The 23,123-nt window shown below is 43.6% G+C and overlaps 1 protein-coding gene and 1 long non-coding RNA gene across 11 annotated transcripts in view; one reads left to right on the forward strand and one right to left on the reverse strand.

The window, feature by feature from the left end:
- myt1b (myelin transcription factor 1b) overlaps positions 1-23,123 on the reverse strand; it is a 112,465-nt gene that overhangs the window by 12,994 nt on the left and 76,348 nt on the right. For 9 of the 10 annotated variants that reach the window (XM_032522010.1, XM_032522009.1, XM_032522008.1 and 6 more), the window contains 12 exons: positions 18,264-18,318; positions 16,969-16,999; positions 15,795-15,857; positions 14,039-14,421; positions 11,871-13,067; positions 9,768-9,902; positions 8,366-8,456; positions 8,000-8,116; positions 4,597-4,811; positions 3,963-4,150; positions 1,675-1,929; positions 884-1,038 (listed from right to left, as the gene is read on the reverse strand). In XM_032522010.1, coding sequence (XP_032377901.1) covers positions 884-1,038; positions 1,675-1,929; positions 3,963-4,150; positions 4,597-4,811; positions 8,000-8,116; positions 8,366-8,456; positions 9,768-9,902; positions 11,871-13,067; positions 14,039-14,421; positions 15,795-15,857; positions 16,969-16,999; positions 18,264-18,318 — 2,885 coding nt within the window. The remainder of the gene's footprint in view (positions 1-883; positions 1,039-1,674; positions 1,930-3,962; positions 4,151-4,596; positions 4,812-7,999; positions 8,117-8,365; positions 8,457-9,767; positions 9,903-11,870; positions 13,068-14,038; positions 14,422-15,794; positions 15,858-16,968; positions 17,000-18,263; positions 18,319-23,123) is intronic. The other variant, XM_032522014.1, reaches the window with a different exon arrangement.
- Positions 241-23,123, forward strand: part of LOC116693238 (uncharacterized) — a 30,853-nt gene continuing 7,970 nt past the window's right edge. The window contains exons 1-3 of the long non-coding RNA XR_004332875.1: positions 241-333; positions 1,510-1,516; positions 22,587-22,592. This is a non-coding gene — a long non-coding RNA (uncharacterized LOC116693238). The remainder of the gene's footprint in view (positions 334-1,509; positions 1,517-22,586; positions 22,593-23,123) is intronic.

Raw genomic sequence — 23,123 nt, forward strand, 5'->3', positions numbered from 1 at the left:
TTGGATGGCCTGCCATTAAATTTGATACAGACGTCCCATTTAAGATCAACTGTAATACTGTTGCTGATCCCTTTACTTTTAATCTAGTGCCATCATCAGGCCAAAATGTTCATTTGTGCAACGCTTTGGTTGATGACCAAAAACCTGCAAAACTAATGACACTCCCATCAGCCTGAGGCTACATCTACACTACTGCGTTTTGGTTAAAACAACTAATATCTTGCTGTGTTTACGCCTCTCATCCACTTTACTGCAGCGTTTCAGAGCCATTTGGAAAAACTGCTCCCCCAGTTTTGGTTTAAAAACTCCGGGGTTGCTTTGTAGTCTGGACGGGTAGAAAACGGAGACCTTAGGAAACAACGATGCACGTCCGTCAGTCCCATCAGTTAGGTAGGCTTACAAACCGTTCAACCACGTCATCGATCCAAGCAAAAACATTGCGTCTTGCTTTTTTGCCATTGTTGTTCTTTCTCTAAAGTATTTTCCGTATTTATAAATTATACATCCATGATTTTCAACCGCAGAGCTACGTCAGACAATCTCCTTCTTGTTTTTGGTGTCTCTGTGTATTGGGAATATTCATGCGATGCATTGTCAGACGTGTTAATATGGATGGGGATTAGTTCTGCTACTGGGGCTAAAACCCTCGTGCGGACGGAGTTTGTTTCTGTCTCAATACGCCGCTTAAAAAATGAAACATCCAGAGTAGTGTGGATGTATCCTCATCCTCAGTACTTTGTGTTGAGTGCTGATTGGAAAATGTATGCATGCTAGCGACACTAAACTAAATTGGTGAACATGTTAGAGATTATACCTGCAAACATCAGCATGTTAGCATTTAGCTCATAGCGCAACAGCCTCACAGAGTCTCTTTGTAACTTACGAGAGCAGCTCTTTCTTGCTATCCTTGGGCTGGAACTTGACTTTGAAGCTTGGAGTTGTAACCTCTCCTGGGTACTTCCTGTCTTCCAGACAGTCCTGCATCATGTCACAGTCCTCTGCGTCCGACGAGACAAACGACTGGCCCGTGTGCTCCATCTGAACGGACAATCATAAGATGAGCACAAACGCCTTGGTAATTCCTCCGTGATTCTTTTTATTCTTGCAATTGTGTTGTTGTGTGGATTGTATTGACATGTTTTTTAGACCATTTTTGAGTGACGACTTTCTTGTAATAGTTTACACGTTGTTTGTATACACGCAACAAAACTTTGCCAACCACCATGTGCACACAAGTCTCTACTCTGATCCCTTTTCTGGGGTTTTTTTTCACGACAAATGATGTTTCCAAATGCAGTGTCCTCATAAAAAATTCACACTCAAAGCCCTTAATATTTCTTTTGAAAAAGTTCAAAGGAGTGAAAGAATTTGCATATGCCAAAGTCAGGATGGTGCAATGCACCTGACACACCACCTCTGTTACACAGTGCAATGTTTTAACTGTACGGTAACTCTCGCATTTCAGTGAAATAAATGAATAATAGAAAGCGGAAAAGGGGACAGGAAAAGAGACAAAGTGATGTAAACAAGTAAGAGTTTCTCATTCAAAAAGCTTAGGGGGGAATTTTGTCTGTTGTTATTTATGGTGCAATGCTTCCTCTGTGACTATTATCACAGGAAACACTGCGTGTTTGGAGGTATGTACTTTATTTTACTCAGTCTAATTGCACTGACCTCGTCCATTTCCTCCTCCCTTTGGCGGTTGGGCTTGGTGTAATCCAGAGGTCCCTCCCACTCCTCCTGCTTGTAGGCATTTAGGTTTGGTGAAGTCATCCCGCTGCTTCCACCGTGATGGAGTGAGGAAGAGGAGGAGGACGGGTCCGGGGACCGAACCCCGGGGCTGGTGCCGGACAGACTGCCCTCTCGTTTAATGGGCTTCTTCATACTCAGGTCCAGGGTGCCGTTCTCGTCCACCTCAATGTTTATTTCCTGGAGAACACAGGAGACACTCGGGTCAGAGGCCGCATCACAATAATCCAGCGACTCCATACTCCGTGATTTATTTATTTATAGTGTCTTCCCCGTGCTTTCTGACCACGATGGGAAATCTGTAGTAGGAAAAGTTTACCCTCTCCTTGATTTCATGTTGTTTATGGAGGGGGAGAACCAGGAAAGTAGTTGGGGGGGAAATGCGATGCAACCAAGCCACGGCCGAGCGACATGTGCCAACGTGACGTGTAGTTACATTTTTTGAGAGGTGAACATCAGGCTTATAAAGTACACTCAAGGTTGGATACAAAAAGTGATAAAAGGTCTTTAGTTAAAATGGCAAGACATTTAAAAGACACCAATGCGTATTGGCTAGAGTCTTCCTCAGGGTGTGGTGACACAAAGAGTGTCTTGCCCTGTTAATTAAAGGCCTTTTGTCTCGCATTATAACCAACCTTGACTCCCTGGACATATGACTACTCCCTTCAACGAGCACCGGTAGTGAAAAGGAAACCCGATACAGTTTTTCAGAGCGCTACATGTTGGAGTGCTTGATTGCTTAAGCATGTTAGTAATGATATCTTATGTAGTTTGGTAATACTTTGCCAACAGCACAAACCCCAGTTCATCTCTCCATGCTCTATTATTGTGCTGGCAGGTGAACACAAACTGAGGGGTGAGTGAGCCATGTTTTCACTATTCATCTAAAATGGCGCTCGTACGGGCTGGTCAGGGGCCAGAAAAATCAAAGGGGTTACGAGAAGAGAGAAAAATGGGAACAGTTCCCAGAAATATCCCTGGTTGATGAGCTCAGTCTTCCAATGTTTCAATATTGGATTTCAACTGGCTCCGACTCTGATTCCAGATCAGTCCCAGGTTGATCTGCGCCGTAACACTGCGCAGGCTAAGGCCTGCTCTCGGATCAGCGCCTCGCATGAACAACACCTCCCTCTGCTGTGCTGCCAGAGACATTAATCTTCACTTTTTATCTTTCTAAAACCATGTCAGTAAATCGAAAAAATGATGAAGCAGTCACTTTCTCTCCTCTGGAAGGCAAAAAGGCTTTTAAAAATCACAATATGGGGGAAGTGGTGCTCCAATTACACCTCCTGTGCACAGGGTGGGGAACAAGGGAGTGCGAGATCGGGCAAATAGACAGACAGAGAAACACAGAGACTGGCATAGGGAGGAAGAGAGGGAGAGAGAAGAGAGCAAAAAAAGGAGATGTGAAAAGGAAATCAACAGAAAGAGTGGCGGGGGTGGAGAAAGGGTGGAAGATACGTCCGGCAGATAATGAAAAAAGGCTACCTGGTGGCAAAGTAATCCAGGGAACTGGCAGTCAGCCAAATTCAATAACAACATGAAAAGTGTGTGGGATGGAGGGATGAAAGCATAGAAGAGGACGAAGAGGTGATGCAACTGCATCTCAACACCATCCTGAAAGCCAATGCCTCCTGATGATATATTCATGCAGAGTTGATGGGCAGAGGGAGGGCACAAAAAAAATGAGCAAAAGACAGCAGAGGAGAGGAGAGGAACATCCATTTGCTACCCACTACTGTGCTAAAAAGAGAAGAATGGGGTAACACTTGGTTACAAGGACGTCACCAATAAACAACTAAATCATCGCATATTTCTAGGTTATTTTTGGATCCCCCTAAGACCCATTCCATTAAAAAGTGTGCAATTCACAGCTGTGTATGAGATAACTCTCTCATTACCTCACACATAACAATATTGCAATATTATGCTACTGCCACACTGTTCCTTCATCTTTTGCTATCTTATTTTATTTGATCTTTTCTTATTTATTATTTCTAGTATATTTCTATCTATCTATCTATCTATCTATCAACCTATCTATCTATCTGTCTATCTATCTACCTATCTATCTACCTATCTATCTATCTATCTATCTATCTATCTATCTATCTAGGCGATGAAGGGCTATTTCCCATACTGTCTCTTTTGATTTAATTGAAATCCTTCATCAGTTCTAATTAACTTGAAATAAACACATGCATGTGGCTTACCTTGTTTGGGGCTTTGGTGCTGAGGTTCTCGGGTTTCTCCCAGCAGCGTGTAGACAGGTTCAGGATGGCAGTGGCAGCCATGTGAGCGGCCTCGGCGTCATGGGAGTAGTCGTAGGCCAAGGAGGAGCTCTTCCCGTAACCATGGAGACTGAGGCTGGGTGACGGGGACTTGGGGAACGAGGGCTTAGCTGTAGGTGGACGCAAAGTCAACTTTAGATCAGATGATCATAAAAGCAGGATGCATAGACAAAAAAAAGGTATACATGTATGTTATTGAGTGGATCACGACTTTAAATTATGGGTATGGTAATTAAAATGAGAAAGTAAGAAAAAAGTAAATAATAAAAAATAAAAAGGGGGAGGAAATCTGAAAAAAAAAGGTTTGAGAGAAGTAATGTTTGTTGGGGGAGAGCATGTATATTACACAAATCTTAGCGAGGCTTTAAAGGAATAGTTTAACAGTTAAGAAATGTTATTATCTTTTTTGCTGAGGAAGAAAATCGAGAACACTCATGTCTGTACGGTAAATATGAAGCTATAGCCGCCAGCTGATTAGCTTAGCATAAAGCAACAGCGGGAACATCTATCCGGCCTTTGACATTGGTATAAAAAGTAGCCAGCGGCCCTCTCTTACTTTTGAAGGCTTTGGGTGACGTTTCGCTGGTGGGCATCTTTGGAGCAAGCATGCGCTTCCCAAACACTTGAGCGTCGAAGGCTGCATAATCGAAGGACACCTTGGAGTACTTCTCCAGCTCCTTGGCCAGGTTGGCGCGAGGCGTGGTGGGCGCCATGTTGGGCCGGTAGCTGCCATACTGGGGCACCTCCAGCTGCTTCACGAAGCACATGGGCCTATGAGGAGGAGAGGGAGAGTGAGAGGATGTCAGAGTAGGGCTGGGTTCGGCGGTGGGGGGTGGGGGGTGGGGGGTTGCTCAGAGGGAGGCAAGATGGGGATTAAGACAAAATAAAGGAGAAGGTAGAATAGAATAAGACAAGGAAAGGTGGGATATAAAAGAGGATTGACGCAGTAAAGAGTTCCACAATCGACACACAAAAAACAAATAAAGAGAGGGATAAAAAAGAGAATGAGAGAGGAAGGTAGAGTAGAGTAAAGATAGGGGCAACAGTGTACTTAGCAGGAGTGCGGCAGGATTAAAAGCTCTCTTATCAGCAGAGGGCACATTTGCATGTTGTACAGCGTGGAATTTATGAGCTTTAAGTCCTCTCGTTTTCCAGGAGAGCCTGGGCTTTTGTCAGACCTGTTGGCATAAATCCACTGATAGACCGGGGAGAAGGCAGAAGAGCGGCGGACAAGAGAGAGAAGAGAAGAGGAGGAGGAGGAAAGAAAGAAGAAGGAGTGGTGAAAGAGGGAGGCTGCAAAGCCCTCCACCCCCATTAGCCAAGTGTTTTTATTTCACACTTCTGCCTTCTGTTACACTGATGTATCCCAGTCTCTGGTCTCCAGCCATATGTCCATTAACAAGCTCCAGTGCATGACCTGGCCTGTAGTCACACTGTGGCACACTAATAATACATGCTAGCATCTTAATTCCATGCTTACTTGTGTTTAATTAATTCCGTGCTAGTCTCGCATTGCCAGACCTTCCTCAACAGCGCTGCGGGTCTGGCTAGTCAACACAGCATTCTGGGTTGGGAGTGGAATGTGCTCTGGTTTATTGCCATTTCTTTAAACCAATCACAATCGTCTTGGGCGGCGCTAACGGGCAGACGCAATGACGGTGCCTCTGCAAAACAGCCTCGGGAAGGAACTTTTTTTTTTGGAACATGTGTGAATGAAACGTCGTCGATAAAGACTAATTCCATGCTTAAGTGTGTTTAATTTGTAGATTTCCAGACATTTGTAATTGCTCATAATACTTGTTACTTCTTTTCTTTAGGTGAGCATCCTTCTATAATCCACGGGGGTTTTCTTGATCTCACCTACACAATCTTTCTTGTATTTTTATTTTGTTTTTGTATTTCTGTTTGTGTTTCTTGATTTTAATGTGTATATAAATCAATAAATAAAGAATCTGAGGCAATCCAAAGCAGTATTTCCGTGACAGCAAAAAAAACTTCCTACCACTGATCACAGGGGATTTTGACCCCCCTTTTTATTCATGCAACATGGATTCCATTAGAACATGGATTGCATGAGGAAATTCTTCAGCCCCGTACATAACAGACAACCAAGCTCATTTTAAAAACAATCTGAGGAGGAAAAACAAAGCAAGCCTTATTATGTTTTAATCCTCAATGCTTTGTCTGACCACTGATGAGGTTTTCCTCAAGGAAAGCAATTATTTTTCTCCTATCCCCTCGCATGGCCCCTGTAACTTGCATAATTAGCTTATCGGCGGCATTATTAATTAAAATACCAACGAGGAAGAGCGCGGACGCAGCATAATACCAGTGTCTGGTTTGTGTTAATTATCATTCTTCTGGCCGTGATCGCGGCGTCTGACCGGTTCGGGGAGATGAATGGAGATAGAGAAAGCTCAGTGTTTGAGGTGACAGTAATGACTGAACCACACTGAATGCCTCTCGCTACTGAGCCATTAACAAACCAGCTTCACCTCTCAAGGGTGCAAGGGGCACCAACACCAACCAAGGTCTTTCTCTGTGCCTCTCAGTGTTAAAGTAGCTAACCTTGAGAGGGACTCAACTGTGCCACGCTTGGATTGGAGGAGACAGCTTTTAAGTTTATGAAAGGTCCACTTTGCCCAGTCTGGGCTTAGATACAATTCTTGTCATTCCCCATGTCATCTATGGTTGGGGTCTTCACGGTTTTTTAAACCGAGGACCCCTTAACGGAAAGAGAGACTGAGCAGGGACGCCCTATTACATATATTGTATAAAATTAGGTTGCATATTAAACTAGGCCTACAATAACGTGTGGGTGGCCTTAAGCCTTTATACAATACTTTTTGTGCATTAAAAACTAAGCTATAAAATGATAATTATTGGCATGATTTTATAATCGTGTTTTAAAGTTAAACATACATGTGGAACAGTACATCTTAAATCTTGAATCAGTGGATGCCTCCCTTAGTGACAACCTTTCCTATAGGCCAGTAAGTACGATTTATATTTGTCAATAATATGTGGGATTCATGTTAAGAAATTTAAATTTTGAAAAAAATTAATAAAAGAGTAATATAGAGCCCCCCTTGCAGTGACTCTGAGGGCACCCTATGGGTCTCGGACTCCCTGGTGAAGATCTTTGATCCATGGAGCCTCAAAAACCAGTGATGGAATGTAATTACGTATATTTACTCAGTACTGTACTTTAGTACAAATTTGAGGTACTTGTGCTGTACTTGAGTCTTTTTCTTTTCATGCCACTTTCTACTTCTACTCCGCTACATTTCCAAGAGAAATATTGTACTTTACCTAACAATACACAGACCTACAAGTCCAGCTGAAATGATTAGCCGATTAAAGTCAGAAACCTTTGGATCGTTTCCAGTTTATAAAATGTGAGGATTTTTCTGCATTGAGAACTTTTACTTTTAATACTTTAAGTACATTTTCCCAATGATACTTACATACTTTTAATGTAGTAACATTTCCATTACAGGACTTTTACTTACAGATGTATTATTACAGTGTGGTATTATTACTTTTACTTAAGTAAAGAATGTGAATACTTCTTCCACCAAATTCAAAAAAACAACAATAGAACAATAGGAAGTTTTTTGTTTATTTGACATTATGAGAGATGGTGTAAATCATATAGTCCAAAGGCTGATTTGCACAGGACGAGTATTACCAGGGGACCTCATGTGATTTAGAAATACCCTCCCCCCCCCACATCTGTTTTGTGCGCCAGTACAGGATATATTTTTTATTCTGGGGGGGGGGGAGTTAAAAGGCAAGTATAAAGGTTTATATCAGTATTATTAATTCATGTATTCTGTTATATTTTTGATATGTCTGATAAGCTTTTGCTGGTACTTATCTATTAACAAAGCAGAAATGTAAAAAGACCTTTTTGAAATGACTTAGGTGTATGATTGGATCCTTCTGTGATAACCCACCTTAACACTCTGTCGTTGGGACTTCCTTTGAGGTGCTCGCCGCCCGGCTGAGGGAGAAGCTGCTTATCGTGGCCCTTGGACAGCTTCTCTGCAGCCGCAATGGGGCATCCGGAAAGACTGGAGGGATGGCAGAGAAGACAAAAAGATGAATATCAAAAAGAGAGCATGCTGCTGACCATGTAACTCTGCATCTCACTGATGTGGACTGACACATTCGCTGTCCTGCATATATGAATATGTGAGCTTGCAAACGCAGAGGGAAATGCATGTCCTGCACAGAACACACTCATCTGCAGAAATACAGACCCACTCAAAACACAAATACAGATTGACACACATACTATACTGTGCTGTGTGTATGAATACCTGCGATGTGTGTTACGGTTGCTGTTAACGTGGCCCTGACCGGTACAGCCGGGGGTTGGACACTTCAGCACATTCTCATGCATGGCCAGAACTGAGGAGAAGACAATGTACACACACACACACACACACAAAATCACAGGGTCATTAAAAAAAATCCACAATATAATCCATACCATTTAAAAGACTCTTTCAAAACATAAATACAGCAATGTGAAGTGAACCTTAATCAGAGAAAAGCAGGAAAAAAAAGCATTTAATGGACCTGTAGTCATGGCTACAGACAGCCTCTTTACAATCACATGGAGAGATAGGGCCAAGCAGAAAACACACTATTACTTTGATCCCTATCTGCATAGTTTTAGAGAACCAAGTCAGTGAACCGCAGCCAATCATCTATGTAGAATTTCAGTAGACCCAGAAGCGGATCCAGATGTTGTTGACTTTCGGGGCTCAGCCCAAACCTATAGGAGGTCTGGGGGGCATGCTCCGGGGGAGATTGCTTTACCATGTACAGCAGATATATGCACAAGTTTTCAAGCTATTAGATAATAGAATGCCTAATAATCTGTACATCATTTGGGAAAGACATGATCCTGTAGTGCCTACATCCTATGTTTGTATCTAATTGTTCTCCAGCTGTCTTCATCATTCTGAAACTAGCAAACACGGCAAATGATGAGGATGAATTTTCCCTCCTACCACCTAAAAAGAGGCAAGAATTGTCTGATGTTACTATTTTTTAGTTACATAACATACTGTACGTAGGGTAAGAATTTGGTGTAAACAGCATTACTCATCTTGAAACCCATTTTTGTTTTACTGTGCTGGAGTAGAATTCACAGAACAAATGTTTTGTTGAAGTGAAATCCCATACTAATCTGAGCTCCTCTAGTTGCAATTGAAGGATCCCCAACAATGCCGAGTAAATATGGATTTCAATACTCTGATTTGAATATTAGAGCAATAAGAACATTTACTCAATTATATTGGATTTGTTTCGGGAATAGCATAATAGTAGTAGTAGTAGTAGTAGTAGTAGAAGCAGCAGAATACTGAAACACTTGAAGGTATTTAAAAAAAATCTAAAACATTTGGGGCTTTTGAGTAAACCTTCGGGGCGTCCCAGAAGGTTGGTTGTTTGTATTCTCTAGCAGCAGCGTGTAAAATGGTGAAGGGTGAATGGCTCGGTTATACTAAAAGCTTTAAAGTGAGATATTTAGCCGTGACTGAGTTCTGATCAGAACATGAATTCATCCCGATGAAACTGGTATTACAGTACTTGACGTCTAACTCCACAGTAAGGAGAGCTGGTGTGTTTCTATCACTGTCAGACTGCCCTTAGCTGTCACTTTTCGTCTCTCTGTGCTTTTTTTTTTTTTTCAAACAGCTGAAGAACACTCACTCTCGGGGGGGATCCTGTCCTTGTGCGGACAGCCTGACAGGCTGCGATGGTGGGGGTAAAGACCAGTGACGTGACCCGTCCCATCACACCCAGGGGTGGGACACTTGATCTCCCTCTTCTCTGGTCTACTGCTCTCTAGATAGAGTAAGATAGGATAAGGAGAGAAGAGGAGAGGAGAGGAGAGATATAGAATGAAAGGAGAGGCGAAGGAGAGAAAAGAGGATAGGTGAAAGTGGGATGAATAAGGAGGAGAAAATGCCATCAGACAGTCTGCTTGGCTAAGCACAAAATCTAGACATATTTCAGACAACTGTACAAAAGCGACACCATCTGTATCTGCTTCTCATGTCTTATGTATCTCTTTAAATGCAAAATCTGTTTTGTGCATTAGTCTAAATGTGATTTATGTGTATTTTTCTAAATGCTTCCTAGGCTGAAATCCAATAAAAGAAAGTTAACCAAAATAGGGTCATTCCTCCCTACCTCAGACATTTTCTGACAACTGGATGATCTTGGACAAAACAACACCTGGAAATACATCCGGACAAAATCTCGCCACCAGAGCTGGGCCATTTGAAGACAATCACAAATCACAATAGTTCTGACCCAAGTTATTGATATTGCAGCAATATTGTATGTTGACTCTTGGTGCTCTCACTAAATATTTACCCAATGAGTGGTTAAATACAAATAATAGACAGCTAGAACAGTCTGATGAGTTTAGAAAATGACGTCACTTTACCGTAATGCAGTCTCTGTGTCATACTATGATATCCAAAATTGAAGACGATACCTAGCCTCATATGTCGATATAATATCGATATATTGCCCAGCCCTACACGCCATTATAATTTAGACATAACTAAAGATGCCTACTCCTCCCTACTGCTACTAGAGGTAGGCAAGCCAGTATCGGTGGCACTGGAGAGAGAAAACGGAGAAAGAGGACGCCGCGACGCTCTATTGGCCTTCAAATTAAATGTTAACGCGACATGCATCTCCTAATTAGTGCTGAGTAGAACAGGAACGTCACCACGGGAGGGAGCGGAGGCCAAGGAGAGGGCAGCACTACCAGCCATGTAATCACACTATTGCAATACTGTGGGCACCGTGCCAACTGTGAAATGCAAGGCCCACATGCAGCATGTAAACAAACACTCTACCGCTGACTGGAGAACAACCTGCACTCCTACTTTCTCTTTCTTTCTAACATGTTGTCATCTCTCTCTCCCTCTCACTCTCTCTCTCTCACTTCACCCATGTCACAATGGAGAAGGGCAGATCGAAAACAAAGCTCTGTGAGTCATCGCTCTTTATTTGGTACATTGTGTTTATTTGTTCGCTCTGCTCCCAAAATTAATTTCAGCACATGTCACCTTGTGCTGGTTCAGAACATAATTTGCTGTTCACTTAGATGCACGGCTCAATCCATTTCGCGAACCATACGGGTGATTTCATATTGGTTACAAATGCGAATTTGTTAAAAGTTTACAATACACTTTTGCAAGGATTTTCTTTTGAGGAAACCATTGTTTTCCATCCATGTCATTATGGAACAAAAAATAAACTTTCAAAAATGTAAAACCGTCTTGACATATGTAATCCATCACACTTTCATTACACAAATTTTCCCGTGCAACATTGTCATCACATGCTAATGCAGTAATAGGAAAGATGTGAATATACTTGTTGCTATGATATTGAAACTTTCCCTGTTTCCCTCTGCTTCCAGTCTTTATGCTAAGCTAATTGTCTCATACATCTCTAGCTTCATATGAGACGAGACGGGTATCAATCCTCTCATCTAATTCTTGGTTAAAAAATAAATAAAAATGAAAGCAAATAAGTAAATCTTCCCAAAATAAAGAGAAGGTTCCCCCTTTGATGCATGAAAAAACAATTCACGCTTTTTTGCATTGGTTCCTGGTTTGTCCTCTTGAATTTGCAGAGCACTATCAAATGATGCTTACGTAGCTTGAAAAGAAAGACATAAATAAATGGACTAAATGTTCCTGATGTATTGCCTAGATAAGCAACTTTTATGTCTCAGTACATGTTGTAGCTCTGCCCTCCCCCCCCCTTATTTGCTCCACTGTACCTTACCTTTGCTGAAGTAGCTCTTGCGGATGACGTCCAGGTGCTTGGGCCTGTCTTCCATGGTGAAGTATCGCTGGTGGTGGATATCTGGGGCGCGGAGCAGCTCTCTGGGCCCGGCTGGCTTCACCTGCTCTGCCTTCAGGGCAATGGCTTGCTCCAGCAGGCCCAAGTTCCCTCGGGTTATGTCAAACATCTCTGACTCGTCCGTCACCGTGGAGCGCTGCGACAGGCTGTCTTCGTCGTCGCGCTCGTCGTCCCCGTCCACGTCGTCAAAGTCTCTCTCCTCGGACCTGTCTGAACGCACCTCGATAATGTCAGGAGAGGCGGAGGACGCGGCTTTGTGGATTTTATAGTTCTCGCCTCGAAGGCTGGTGATGTATTCCTCCAGAGGACTGGCCCTGTGAGAGCTGTAGCTTAAAGGAGGGCTGGTCTTGTAGTTTTGAATCGGGCTATGTTTATGAGAGTCATATTTGATGAGTGGACTGGTTCTGTTGATGTTGTAGTTCTCAAGAGGACTCGCCCTGTGCGAGTTGTAGTCCTCCAGAGGACTGGCCCTGTGGTCTCCAGCCGTGATGTGTGTTCCCTGAGCTTCGGCGGTGCTGGTGATGGTGTGGATGGCAGTTGGCGCATCAGAAATGGGCAGAATGTCATTCCCCTCCCTATGGTCATCCTCATCTCTCTCTTCATCCTCCTCTTCTTCTGCTGGAGTGCCCCGCCTTTGCTGTGCTGGCGCCCCTATCTCTTCCTCCTCCCCCTCCTCCTCTTCTTCTTCCTTGTTCTGTTCATGACGGACATCTTTGGGCAGATATTGTTGGTTCTCCTGGCTCACAAGGCTGCTCCTTTCTGGGCACTCTTTCTCATCTTCTACCTCTTCCTCCTCCTCCAACTCCTCTTCCTCAACTTCAGCTGCCTCCTTTAATAGAAGAGATGACTCTTCCAGTACTCTGCGTGCCAACACCTCCTCCTCCTCCTCCTCTTGCCCCTTATTTATGTCGCCCTCCTGCTCGTCCTTTACTTCTTCACCGCGTTCCGCTGCCACGGTGACATCCTCTTCCGTCTCCACAGTTGGAGCACAGTTGTCGGAGAATCGGCCGAGGTGGAGGAGAGAGTTGGCCACCTCTTCGGTGCACTGGGAGTGAGACTGACATTTCTTGGTCGCGGCCGGCGCTGCGCCGAGCTCAGGCTCAATGATAACACACTCCTCTGTGGAAACAGAGATGAAGAAGTCAGAGCTGTGACACGGACGAAAAGGTGAGTCATGTAGTGAGCTAAAAGCTATTGTTAGCAATATCTTCATCACCACTGGCATCACCTTCCTGCCTGCTAAGTCATGCTCTGTGATTTAAAAACACCAGCTGGGATAGTGTCTATATGTAAAGCAGCTAGAAGAAGCAAAAGGAAACTCACTCACATAGTCCCCTAGTGGTCACTAAAAGGAATGGAAACTCAGCTCCTTTAGTATTAGTAGTCTGGCTCAACAGGTGCACATTTCTGGGACTCTTGTGAGCGTCTCTTTCTTCTTGCCATCTTTGCTGTCGGGGGTTAGCGCCAGTGTTGTAGTATTCAAGACCAGTCTTGGGCTAAAGACCGGTCTTAAGACTACTTTTTGAAGGCCTTGTCTCAGAATCGACCGCACATTTACTCAGTCTTGAACAAAGAGGACTCCAGATTTTATTTCAAGACGGGTCAAGACCACAACTGCAGAGATATTAAGTTGCCTCTGTGTTTACAGGATTTACAGGATTGTTCCACTGCCGCCACAAGTTCTGCTGGAAGTTCGTCATGTTTCACTTAGTGTTGGCACAAAACTCTGGTGGATTTCTGAGGACCATGGTTGCCTGATCCTCAGATCTCTGCAGGGTGAATCCAGACAGCTAGCTAGACTATCTGACCAATCTGAGTTTTCTGTTGTACAATTAAAACAACTTTTGAACGTACACAACTTCCTGAGGCTATTTTGCAAAGGCACCAATACTCCGTCCTGCACTAAGACGATTGTGATTGGTTTAAAGATATGCAAATATCCCATCTCGGAATGTTATGTGGACTAGGCAGACCTTACTTCGCAGAGCTGTGGAGATAGGTCCAGCACTGCAAGACTAAGTTGCAGTAGACTTTTCCTCACCAGTGAAGGTTAATATTAGCGGGTTTGTTTTAAAGCAGAAAAATCTTACCTTCATCAGCTGCGAATGTGTTCTCCTCCTTCTGATATGTCTCTTCTTCTTCCCTCTCCTCTTCCTCCTCCATCTGTGTCTCCTCCCCCTGTCCATTTGTCTGTCCATCCTGTGTCAGGTCTCCTGTCATCTCCTGTCTCTCCTCCTCTACAGCTGCCTCCCTCTCTTCCTCCTCCTCCTCCTCCTTGGTCTCTACTGCTTTCTCTCCATCCTTGTCGCCCTCGGCCTCGCTGCCACTGTCGCTTTCTGCGCTGAAGCCCTCGTCCAGGGCCAGTTTCAGGGGGTGGGACCTCCTCTTGGATGCAGGATGCTCTGCGTCCTGCTCGTGCTCGGCCTCGGCTTCCTCTAGACGCCGCTTTCTGGCTATGGGGCAACCCAGAATGCTAACGGGGGGAAAAGAAAGACAGCATGAATACCAAGCAGGGTTGTAATCGGGAATCACAAACCCTCTAACACATCTAATAAAGTTTCATGCACCTCATCCTCATGACCATGAGTGACTTTAGGCAGCATGATGGAGGGTGTTTTTATGTGTTTTGACATGAAAAAGGATGGAGTAGTTCTTTCAGGCAGAGAGTATGAGTTAACGCGTGTGGCCTGGGGGGGCGCCATGCCGGCTCACTCAGAAATCACAACCAATTGACTGGAACGTTTAATGAACAACTTGTATGGAGAGGCGGGCGGGAGCAGGCGGGCGGGCGAGGCAGTGGAGGGTAAAATCCAATAAACTCCCTCTTACTCTCACCTGGGAGATGCTGAAGGAGATTGAGGGACAATCTATAAACAAAGTGCATCTGAAATTGCCTGCTGAACGAATACACATGTAAACAGATAGCTAATTTCTGCCCCTTCAATAAAGAGCAGTCACAAGCCAGTGAGCTGCCCCGAGTGTCGCAAGGTCCCAGAGGGTGAGCGACACAGACGGGAAGGGGGGGGGGAATCACATTTCACTGGTGTTCACTGAAAACTTTATTACATAGGTTTAGATTTAGAGACTCTGGGAGTTTTTTGATTCATCTCAAAAAAACGCCATTATCTAAAAGTCTAATCTCAAGCTCTAAAAATTTTGATTTTATACGTCTGGTTTATTTATTTTTTTGCTCAAGAAACTAAGGAATGTCAATCAAGAGATTGTAATGCTCATTTGAATCACTATTCCCGAAGCTGGGGGTTAGTACACACAATCAACTTTAAAATGATTAAAAGAAGAATAAAGTAAAGAAGAAGAAAAAAATTAAGCTTATTTTTTTTTAAGATTTCCCAGCCAATCTTTGCCCTTTTTTTATTTCTTGTAAATGACTGCTTTTGTTTTTCTTATTCGGGAAGTCAATTGATAAATTAACAAAGGAAAAATAATTCTTTTGTTAAATCAGTTTTACTTTGGCCTCAGTCTTGACTTGAATTCATCTAACAAGTTTTTTTAACATGGCAGCTGTGATATTTTCATATTTAATCAAGCTAAAAGTAAGGAGGAATAGATATCATGCCTAAAGCAGTCTTTATGCTAAGCTATGCTAACTGGTTGCCGGCTGTTGCTTATAATTAGCGTACTGACATAAAAGTGGTATTGATCTTATAATCCAGCGCTTGACAGGAAAGGAAGTAAGTCTCTTTCATATGATGTCAAAGTATTCGTATAAAGATATCAAGGTATTTTCCACAAAGCAGATGCTGTGGGGCAGAGAGGACGAGGAGGACGAGGAGGACAGATAGACAGAGCAGGACAGACAGAGGGTTGGGTTTTAATCTGCCCTACCTTCTGTGTCGTGAGTATCTCCCACTGATATGGCCAGAGCCATTGCATCCAGGGGTGGGGCAGCTGGATGGGATGGATGGAGGTTAGAGAGATGTTTAAGACTCTGTGCATTTTAGTCCCAATGCAGAAGCAATGATACCCACAAGCAATACACACAGTAAATCAAGCAAAGCAAAGACATGCAAACCAAGCACACATGTCACACAAATGCACATGCACAAAGATATGTATACCCCCCCACCAAAACCGTCAAGCAGACACACATAATGTATGAATGCAGGTGGCATCAAGTCGGGGAGAACATAATATTGTATGTCGTACATCAACCCTGACCTATATCCTGTTACTATGAGCGATAAGGATCAGCGAGACCTGCTGTAATTTCCCCTGCTCTGCTCTCCTCACCAGTCATCCTCAGGTCTCACTCTCTCTCCTCTCTCTCTCTCTCTCTCTCTCTCTCTCTCCTCTTTCTCTCTCAGGTTGCTATGACCCCTCAGGACGGCTCATTTCAATTCTCATTAACTTCCTCCAGCAATTGCCCTTTATTACTCCAATTATCCTTATTATTAATTTCACTTATTAAAAAATGTTGCATTTGCATTTTAAATGAGGTGCTCTCTGGCCTCCCTACTTTTTTTCTTTTTTTTTGGAGTGCTGAGCTCAGTTTGATACTCGGAGGTGAAGTGTGACAAAATGAGAGACAGGATGAAAAAATCATTTGAGGGGGGGGGGGGGGGGGGGGGGGGGGGGCGGACAATGGGTTTCATGACCGGTGAGGCCCTGAAAGCTGCCACTCGGATAGGAAAGGGAGAGAGAAGAACTAGGAAGGTAGAGCAACAGAAAAATGAAATTGTTGCCTTTAACCATCCTCTCTTCTCATGTTGTATCCTTCGATCGGACTGCAAAAAGATAATATGCCCCCTTTCATTGCATCTACTGCGTGTGTTCATAGCTGGAAATAGCAAACGGCTTTAAGAAATCAATAGCAGCCTGTTGGAGGCAATGACCATGAGCTGAGAAGTGCTGATGATAAGAAATACAAAATAAATAGATATATACTACATCATCTAAAGAAGCACTGATAGTGAGTCTACAAGTGCCGGCGGGTGCTCTACGGTGCACATAAAAGAACTTTATGAAAGGGATTTGTAAAAAGATGAAGGTGTTTCCTTACCTCAGCTCTTGTCCTACGAGCTCAATAGGAACTGAGGGAGAGGAGGAGAAAAAGAGGGGGGAGGAGAAGAAAGACACAGGGAGGGAGAACAAAGGTGAACGACTGCTCAGAAAGCTGCGCTGCTAAAAGAAACTCAGATCAATAAATCACAAATGCATACGATTCCCATGAGGCTTCCTCATAGAGGCTTACACACTGCTGACTGCATGATCACGGGAAAAAACACCCACACACTCTTGAGCTCACATACAAACACACACACACACACACACACACCTACATGCAAGCATACACACTTACAAACACATGTTACACAAAGGTTAGCAGAAAACAAACAGGAGTGTAAGCAATGGCCTGCGCAAACATACTGTATGAATAACACAAAAAGGCCAACACAAAAGCATACACACACAGATGGGAAAAAACCCTAAATCAGCCAAAAGTGACAATTATATGCATGCTTCAGCATTAAAACATGATTCATTGTTGTACTTTGGTTATCATAATTGGCAAAATGACATTAAAAGGAAAACTGCCTTCATCAGTAGAAAACAGCCCTTCTTTCAGGAGCAACTTATAGTAATTGCCTTCAAAACATAAATCAAGCTCTGCTCACAAACAACACACGCATCGCTCTCAGCTGGCTATAGGCATCGATTGGGAGTTGAGCGATAGAATGAGTTTGGAGAAATATCCTATTTTCATTCGGAGCAAACAAGAAAACAATATGATCCTGGAGATTTCTGTTTGGGCTCCGATATCACATGCATTAATCACATGTCAGAACGGCCGCGGGTATCAAGATACACTAAAAGCATAGAAAATGCACACACTGTGTGTGAGTGTGTGTGTGTGTGTGTGTGTGTGTGTGTGTGTGTGTGTGTGTGTGTGTGTGTGTGTGTGTGTGTTGTGTGGTGTGCATCTCAGTTTCTCCGTCTTCATCATGCAGTTGGAATGACTGGAGCCTTCCTGTGCTCTGAAGTTCCACTGCTTCTCATTTCCAAACACACAAACACACTCTTGTACACATCCAAACACATGGAGAAATGAGGAAAGACACACCATTGTACATGTGACACAACAACAATGTGGCCACATTGGGCAAAATTGGCAATCCTGTGATAGCATCTGCTGGAGTTGACATAAGCTGGTCATATTCAAACAACAATATTTGTGACTGTTTACCTCCCAGTATACTCACATTCACGTGTGTGTGTGTGTGTGTGTGTGTGTGTGTGTGTGTGTGTGTGTGTGTGTGTGTTCTGACGTGACCGAGAGAAAGCAGAAACACTCACCTCTGATTCCCTTGGACCGAGTGCGAGTTCGCTTGTTGTCACCTTCTACACTCATCTGGGATGGAGAGAAGAGGAAACGGAGGACGCGAGAGAGGAGGAGAGACGGACGTGAGCAAAGGAGGAAACAGAGAGAGACAAAGTGTAGAGGAGAAAAGAAGGGACGAGAGAAAAGAGGCCATGAGTGGTAATTTCTCACAATATTCCAGCACACATCCACAGGTAATTGTCCTCTCTTTGCTTCAAAAGAACTGCTATAATAAGCCTCACTCAGCCAGGTCCCATTGAAACACACCAAAGGTAACACTGACACAAAGACACGATCATATCTTTAATTCTCGCAAAACTTCGCTCCCTCAGCCCTCCTTACCCATTGTTATCTCTCACCAACAAAAAGAGGAACACACTAAAGCTCACTTCATTAGGAGACAGACACAAATAAAGGCTTCGTGGTATGGAAAGGATAACAAACCCTGTTGTTCAAGCTTTTCAAATCCCCTCCCTACCTTCACTCCACACACACCTCCCATCACTCTCCCTGTAATTTCCTGCACCTAAATGGTACACATGGTTGTGCACTATGCGGAGCTAACAGGCAGTGCCTCCGTTTACAGGGGCCACGGCCCTAACAATCCTAACTAGCTGAATATAATAATACAGCAAAAACACACGGGCTGCTAAAAAGCCACTGTAATAACCCTTTTAAGAAGAGGAGCAGTGCTCATGTGTATGTGTGTGGTGTGTGTGTGTGTGTGTGTGTGTGTGTGTGTGTGTGTGTGTGGTGTGTGTGTGGTCGTGCCTCTGCTTACTACTGGCACTGTTTTTACGCACAAAGGAGCAGGTGCTAACCCCGCTCGAACAACACAAAACACACATGCAGCACGCGCACACACAACACACACACCACAACACCACACACACACACACACACACACACACAAAGACACACATATTGACCCTCGGACACTCCTCCTCAGCACTACCTCTCCGCGCTCGGCGCTGCACTCTAAAGCTATCAGATGCTTTTTAGACACAATGGAGCCATTAGCTTTGATTACTGGACTGTTTTTTTTATATTGCAGGTCACCCCTCTTTCTCTCTTTCTGTCTCACACATCCTCCCTCCTGTACACCCCCCCCCCTCCCCCATTCCTCGGGGCAGAAACTCACTCTCTTTGCCCAGGCACTTAGCTGCTTTGTTGCTTCTTCATAGTCAAGTTGGCACCGCCACAGTAGGACTCAAACACAAGGGCCCTGTTTCTCTTCTCCTTTTCTTTTTTTCATCTCCCTCTCTCTATTTGGCAATGCCCCTTTCCTGCTAATAGACTACTTATGAAAAGAAGGAGGGAAAGAGGGATGAGAGGAAGATGAAGCACGCTGTTGTTGTTGTTGTTAAGGGCTTTTTTTCCTCTGAGGAGGGTGCGCTTCATTCATTAGTGTCTAGTGTTTGGCCGGAGGTACAGGTGCAGGCACAAGCCACTCCCTCCCTCTCTCCCCTCCTCTCTCTTTCTCTTTCTCTCTTTCTCTTTCTCTCTCTCGCCGCTCCTGCTTCAACTCTTTTAATCAAGCGCTGTTAATGTAGAAGTAGCGCAACAAGCCACAGCGTTGTGCCCTGCCTGAAGGGAGTAGTTGACTCCTTCCGTGCTCCACTCACAGTGCTATGAGGGAAGAGGTCCAGATGAGTGTGCAGTGAAGGGTTTTCTGTCAGTGTGTGTGTGTGTGTGTGTGTGTGTGTTTCCTCCCCTCTACACAAGTGCCTGTATATAATTCAAAGTCCATTTCCCTACACTCCACTGTCTGTGCTTGTACTTGATTGTATGCACGTCTGAACCAAGTAGTGGTAGAAAATAACTGGGATGAAGTACACGTTTGAGGTGCCTGTACATAACTTGTGTGTGTTTCCAGCTTTATGCTACTTCATTATTGTTCTCTACTACATTTCAGAGGGGAATATGCTACATTTTCCTCAACTACATTTATGTGATAGCTAAAATTTCTAGTTAGATTACAGATCATAACTCAACACGCAAAATGTATAATCAGTTTTCTAATTTTACACTGCCCAATATATGAAGTAAAGTAACAAATGAGCTTCACCTCAATTGAAATGCTGCTCAGACATTATGGTTAGCACAATAATAATTACATAACATGATATATGATATAATAAGTACTGCATAACAAGTACTCTAGCAGAAAATTATGATTTGAATAAACAAAAGCCCACAAATTGATGTGATGGGAATGTGCGAAAACAAGCAGGTGAAGCTAAAGGTAATAGACAAACGGTTGAAGTAAATGGCCGTGTTGATGAAGCGGCTGTGGTATTGCTACAAGGGCTGCAACTTACAATTATTTTCATTATGAACGAATCTGCCGATTATTTGCTGGATTAATTATTTTGTCTGTGAAAGTGGTGCAAAATAACCTGTCACAATTTCCCAAAGCTCTTTCCAAAGTTGACATATTCAAATTGTATAATTTATTTATTTATTTAGTTATAGCTGACCAACAGTTCAGCCCCCAGTTTAGTAGTACTTAGTAGTACTACAGTTTAGTTGTTTTCATGCTTGACAAAGAAAAGCAAATACTCCCTTTTGATAAGCTGGTACCAGGAAATGTTTGGAGTTTTTGCTTAAAGGTCCCATGGCATGAAAATTTCACTCTATTAGGTTTTTTAACATTAACATGAGTTCCCCCAGCCGGCCTATGGTCCCCCAGTGGCTAGAAATGGTGATAGGTGTAGACCAAGCCCTGGGTATCCTGCTCTGCCTTTGAGAAAATGAAAGCTCAGATGGGCCGATCTGGAATCTTCCCCTTATGATGTCATGATACCATGTCATGGGACCTTTACAAATTGACTGAAATCAGCATCAAAATAGCTGCCCGATTCACAGATCACAACTAACACAGTGGAAATTCAAAGCAAAACATTATACTCTGATTTGAATTTTTAAAATTGAATGAAGGTTTCAAATTGAAAATGCTTGCAGTGATATAGAAATAACCGGCAGCGTTCTTGGCAGGAAACAAAACATAAACCTCTTTACATTTGAATTTGGGTACAAAGCACAAACCTCAGCGCTGGCAAACGGCACTCACAATGCTGAATGCTCATAAATTGAACCCTGGCCTTTTAATGTGATAAAGAGAGGTAGGGAAGGCCAAAAGTCTAATGCTAACATAGGTGGATTTGTGGAAAATATTCAAAATGCATGACTAAATGTACCTAGATAGGTAAAGGAGAGCAAAGGAGAGAGTTATGAATATATTATCTATATACGTATATACTGTATGTATTGATATATATATAGATAGATAGATATTAAGTGTGTGAGAGAGAAGTGTGTGTGTGTGTGTGTGTGTGTGTGTGTGTGTGTGTGTGTGTGTGTGATGTTGTGTTGGTGTGAGAGGAGAATGAGACTAAAGCACACATGCCTCCTTCATGAAAAGATTATATACCATTCTCTCCTATACTCCTGTACTTTTCCACCCTCCTTCCTTCGCCTGCTCCTTGTATTGATAGTCATCAGATGAATCAAAATCTGGACTGAAAAGGGGCCCCTATTGCTTTCATGTTTGCGTAACCATAGCTACGCACATTTAAATAGGTAAGCACATCTGAGTTCTCCCTCTCTTTCCTGTCCCTTTTCTCAATTCCAGCTCATTAAATCTGTATGAACACAAAGTCACAGCGAGTGAATCTAGATGCAGCCAGGCAGGCGTTCACCTGATTTTCATAATCTCCTTCAAAGGGCCTTTCTTTAATGTAAGTTCAAAACTTGTCCTTTACCTTGTTGTCTTTTAATTAGATTCCTTGAACAGTGTATGTCGGTGGGCCTACACGGTGGTAGCAATGTCTAATGCAGAAGGGAGAAAGAAAAGAACCCAGAGAGAAAAAATAAAAGAGAAAGAGGCTGTGTGTCCGGGTGCGTGCACAGCAGCATGCGCATATGTGTGTGTGTGTGTGTAACTTGGGGTTTAACTAGTGTGAAATGTGGTGTGGAGCAGCAGCGGAAGAAGGAGAAAAAAGAAGGGGGGGGGGGGGGGGGGGGGGGGGGAGAAGAGGAAGAAGAGGAAGAAGAGGAGGAAGACGTGGCTCATACCTACAGGCTGTGTTGTACATTATCAATTATGTACTTCTTTTGTGTGCAGGGGGGCCCCAGCTCTGCTCTGCATTCTGACAGCTCTATGTAAATGGCTAGCTAGGGGCAATGACTTCAGAGAGAAGGTCACCCTTCGTCCCCTGGTGCACATAAATGACTCTTTTATTCATTTTCAGGTTTACAAGAGTAGATGAGGAAAGGAGGGGGGTTAGGGTGGAGAGCGAGGAGTTGGAGAGGAGCGTTCACCGCTGGCCACGGAGACTGACATCTCCCAAAATTACCTGCGGACAGCAGCTGCCAATTAGAGGCGCGCCGCACAGTCGTCCCCTCGACAGGAGGACCGCGCGGCGCAGCCTCCATGTTGGATCACCGCACGGCGAGCCCTTCCCACAGTTTCACTTTAATAATTCACACAAGGCAGGACGGAGCGGTGAGGAGGGAGGAGGGGAGACCGCATGGTTTCTCACTTCATATGCGAAAAAAACAACTGAGAATGTGTGACTGCATAATGGGTCCGATGTGAGGAGAGGATGTGTGCTGTCAGAGGTTTGAGTCATCCTGATGGGATTTCAGTGTTCAACATCTTTTTCTTTTTTTGTTGTTTAAATCTCTAATCCTAAATCAGTTTCACTCATCTCAGTTTAAGTCTAAGAAGATAATAAGAAGGTTATGGGACAGGAGTCATAAGGGCCAGGCCATACAGACTTTACGGGATGTAGTGTTTGAAACCCACCCCTCTCCCTGCTTGGCTCCCTCAG

The sequence above is a fragment of the Etheostoma spectabile genome, chromosome 7 (assembly GCF_008692095.1).
Source record: "Etheostoma spectabile isolate EspeVRDwgs_2016 chromosome 7, UIUC_Espe_1.0, whole genome shotgun sequence".
NCBI classification, from domain to species: domain Eukaryota; kingdom Metazoa; phylum Chordata; class Actinopteri; order Perciformes; family Percidae; genus Etheostoma; species Etheostoma spectabile.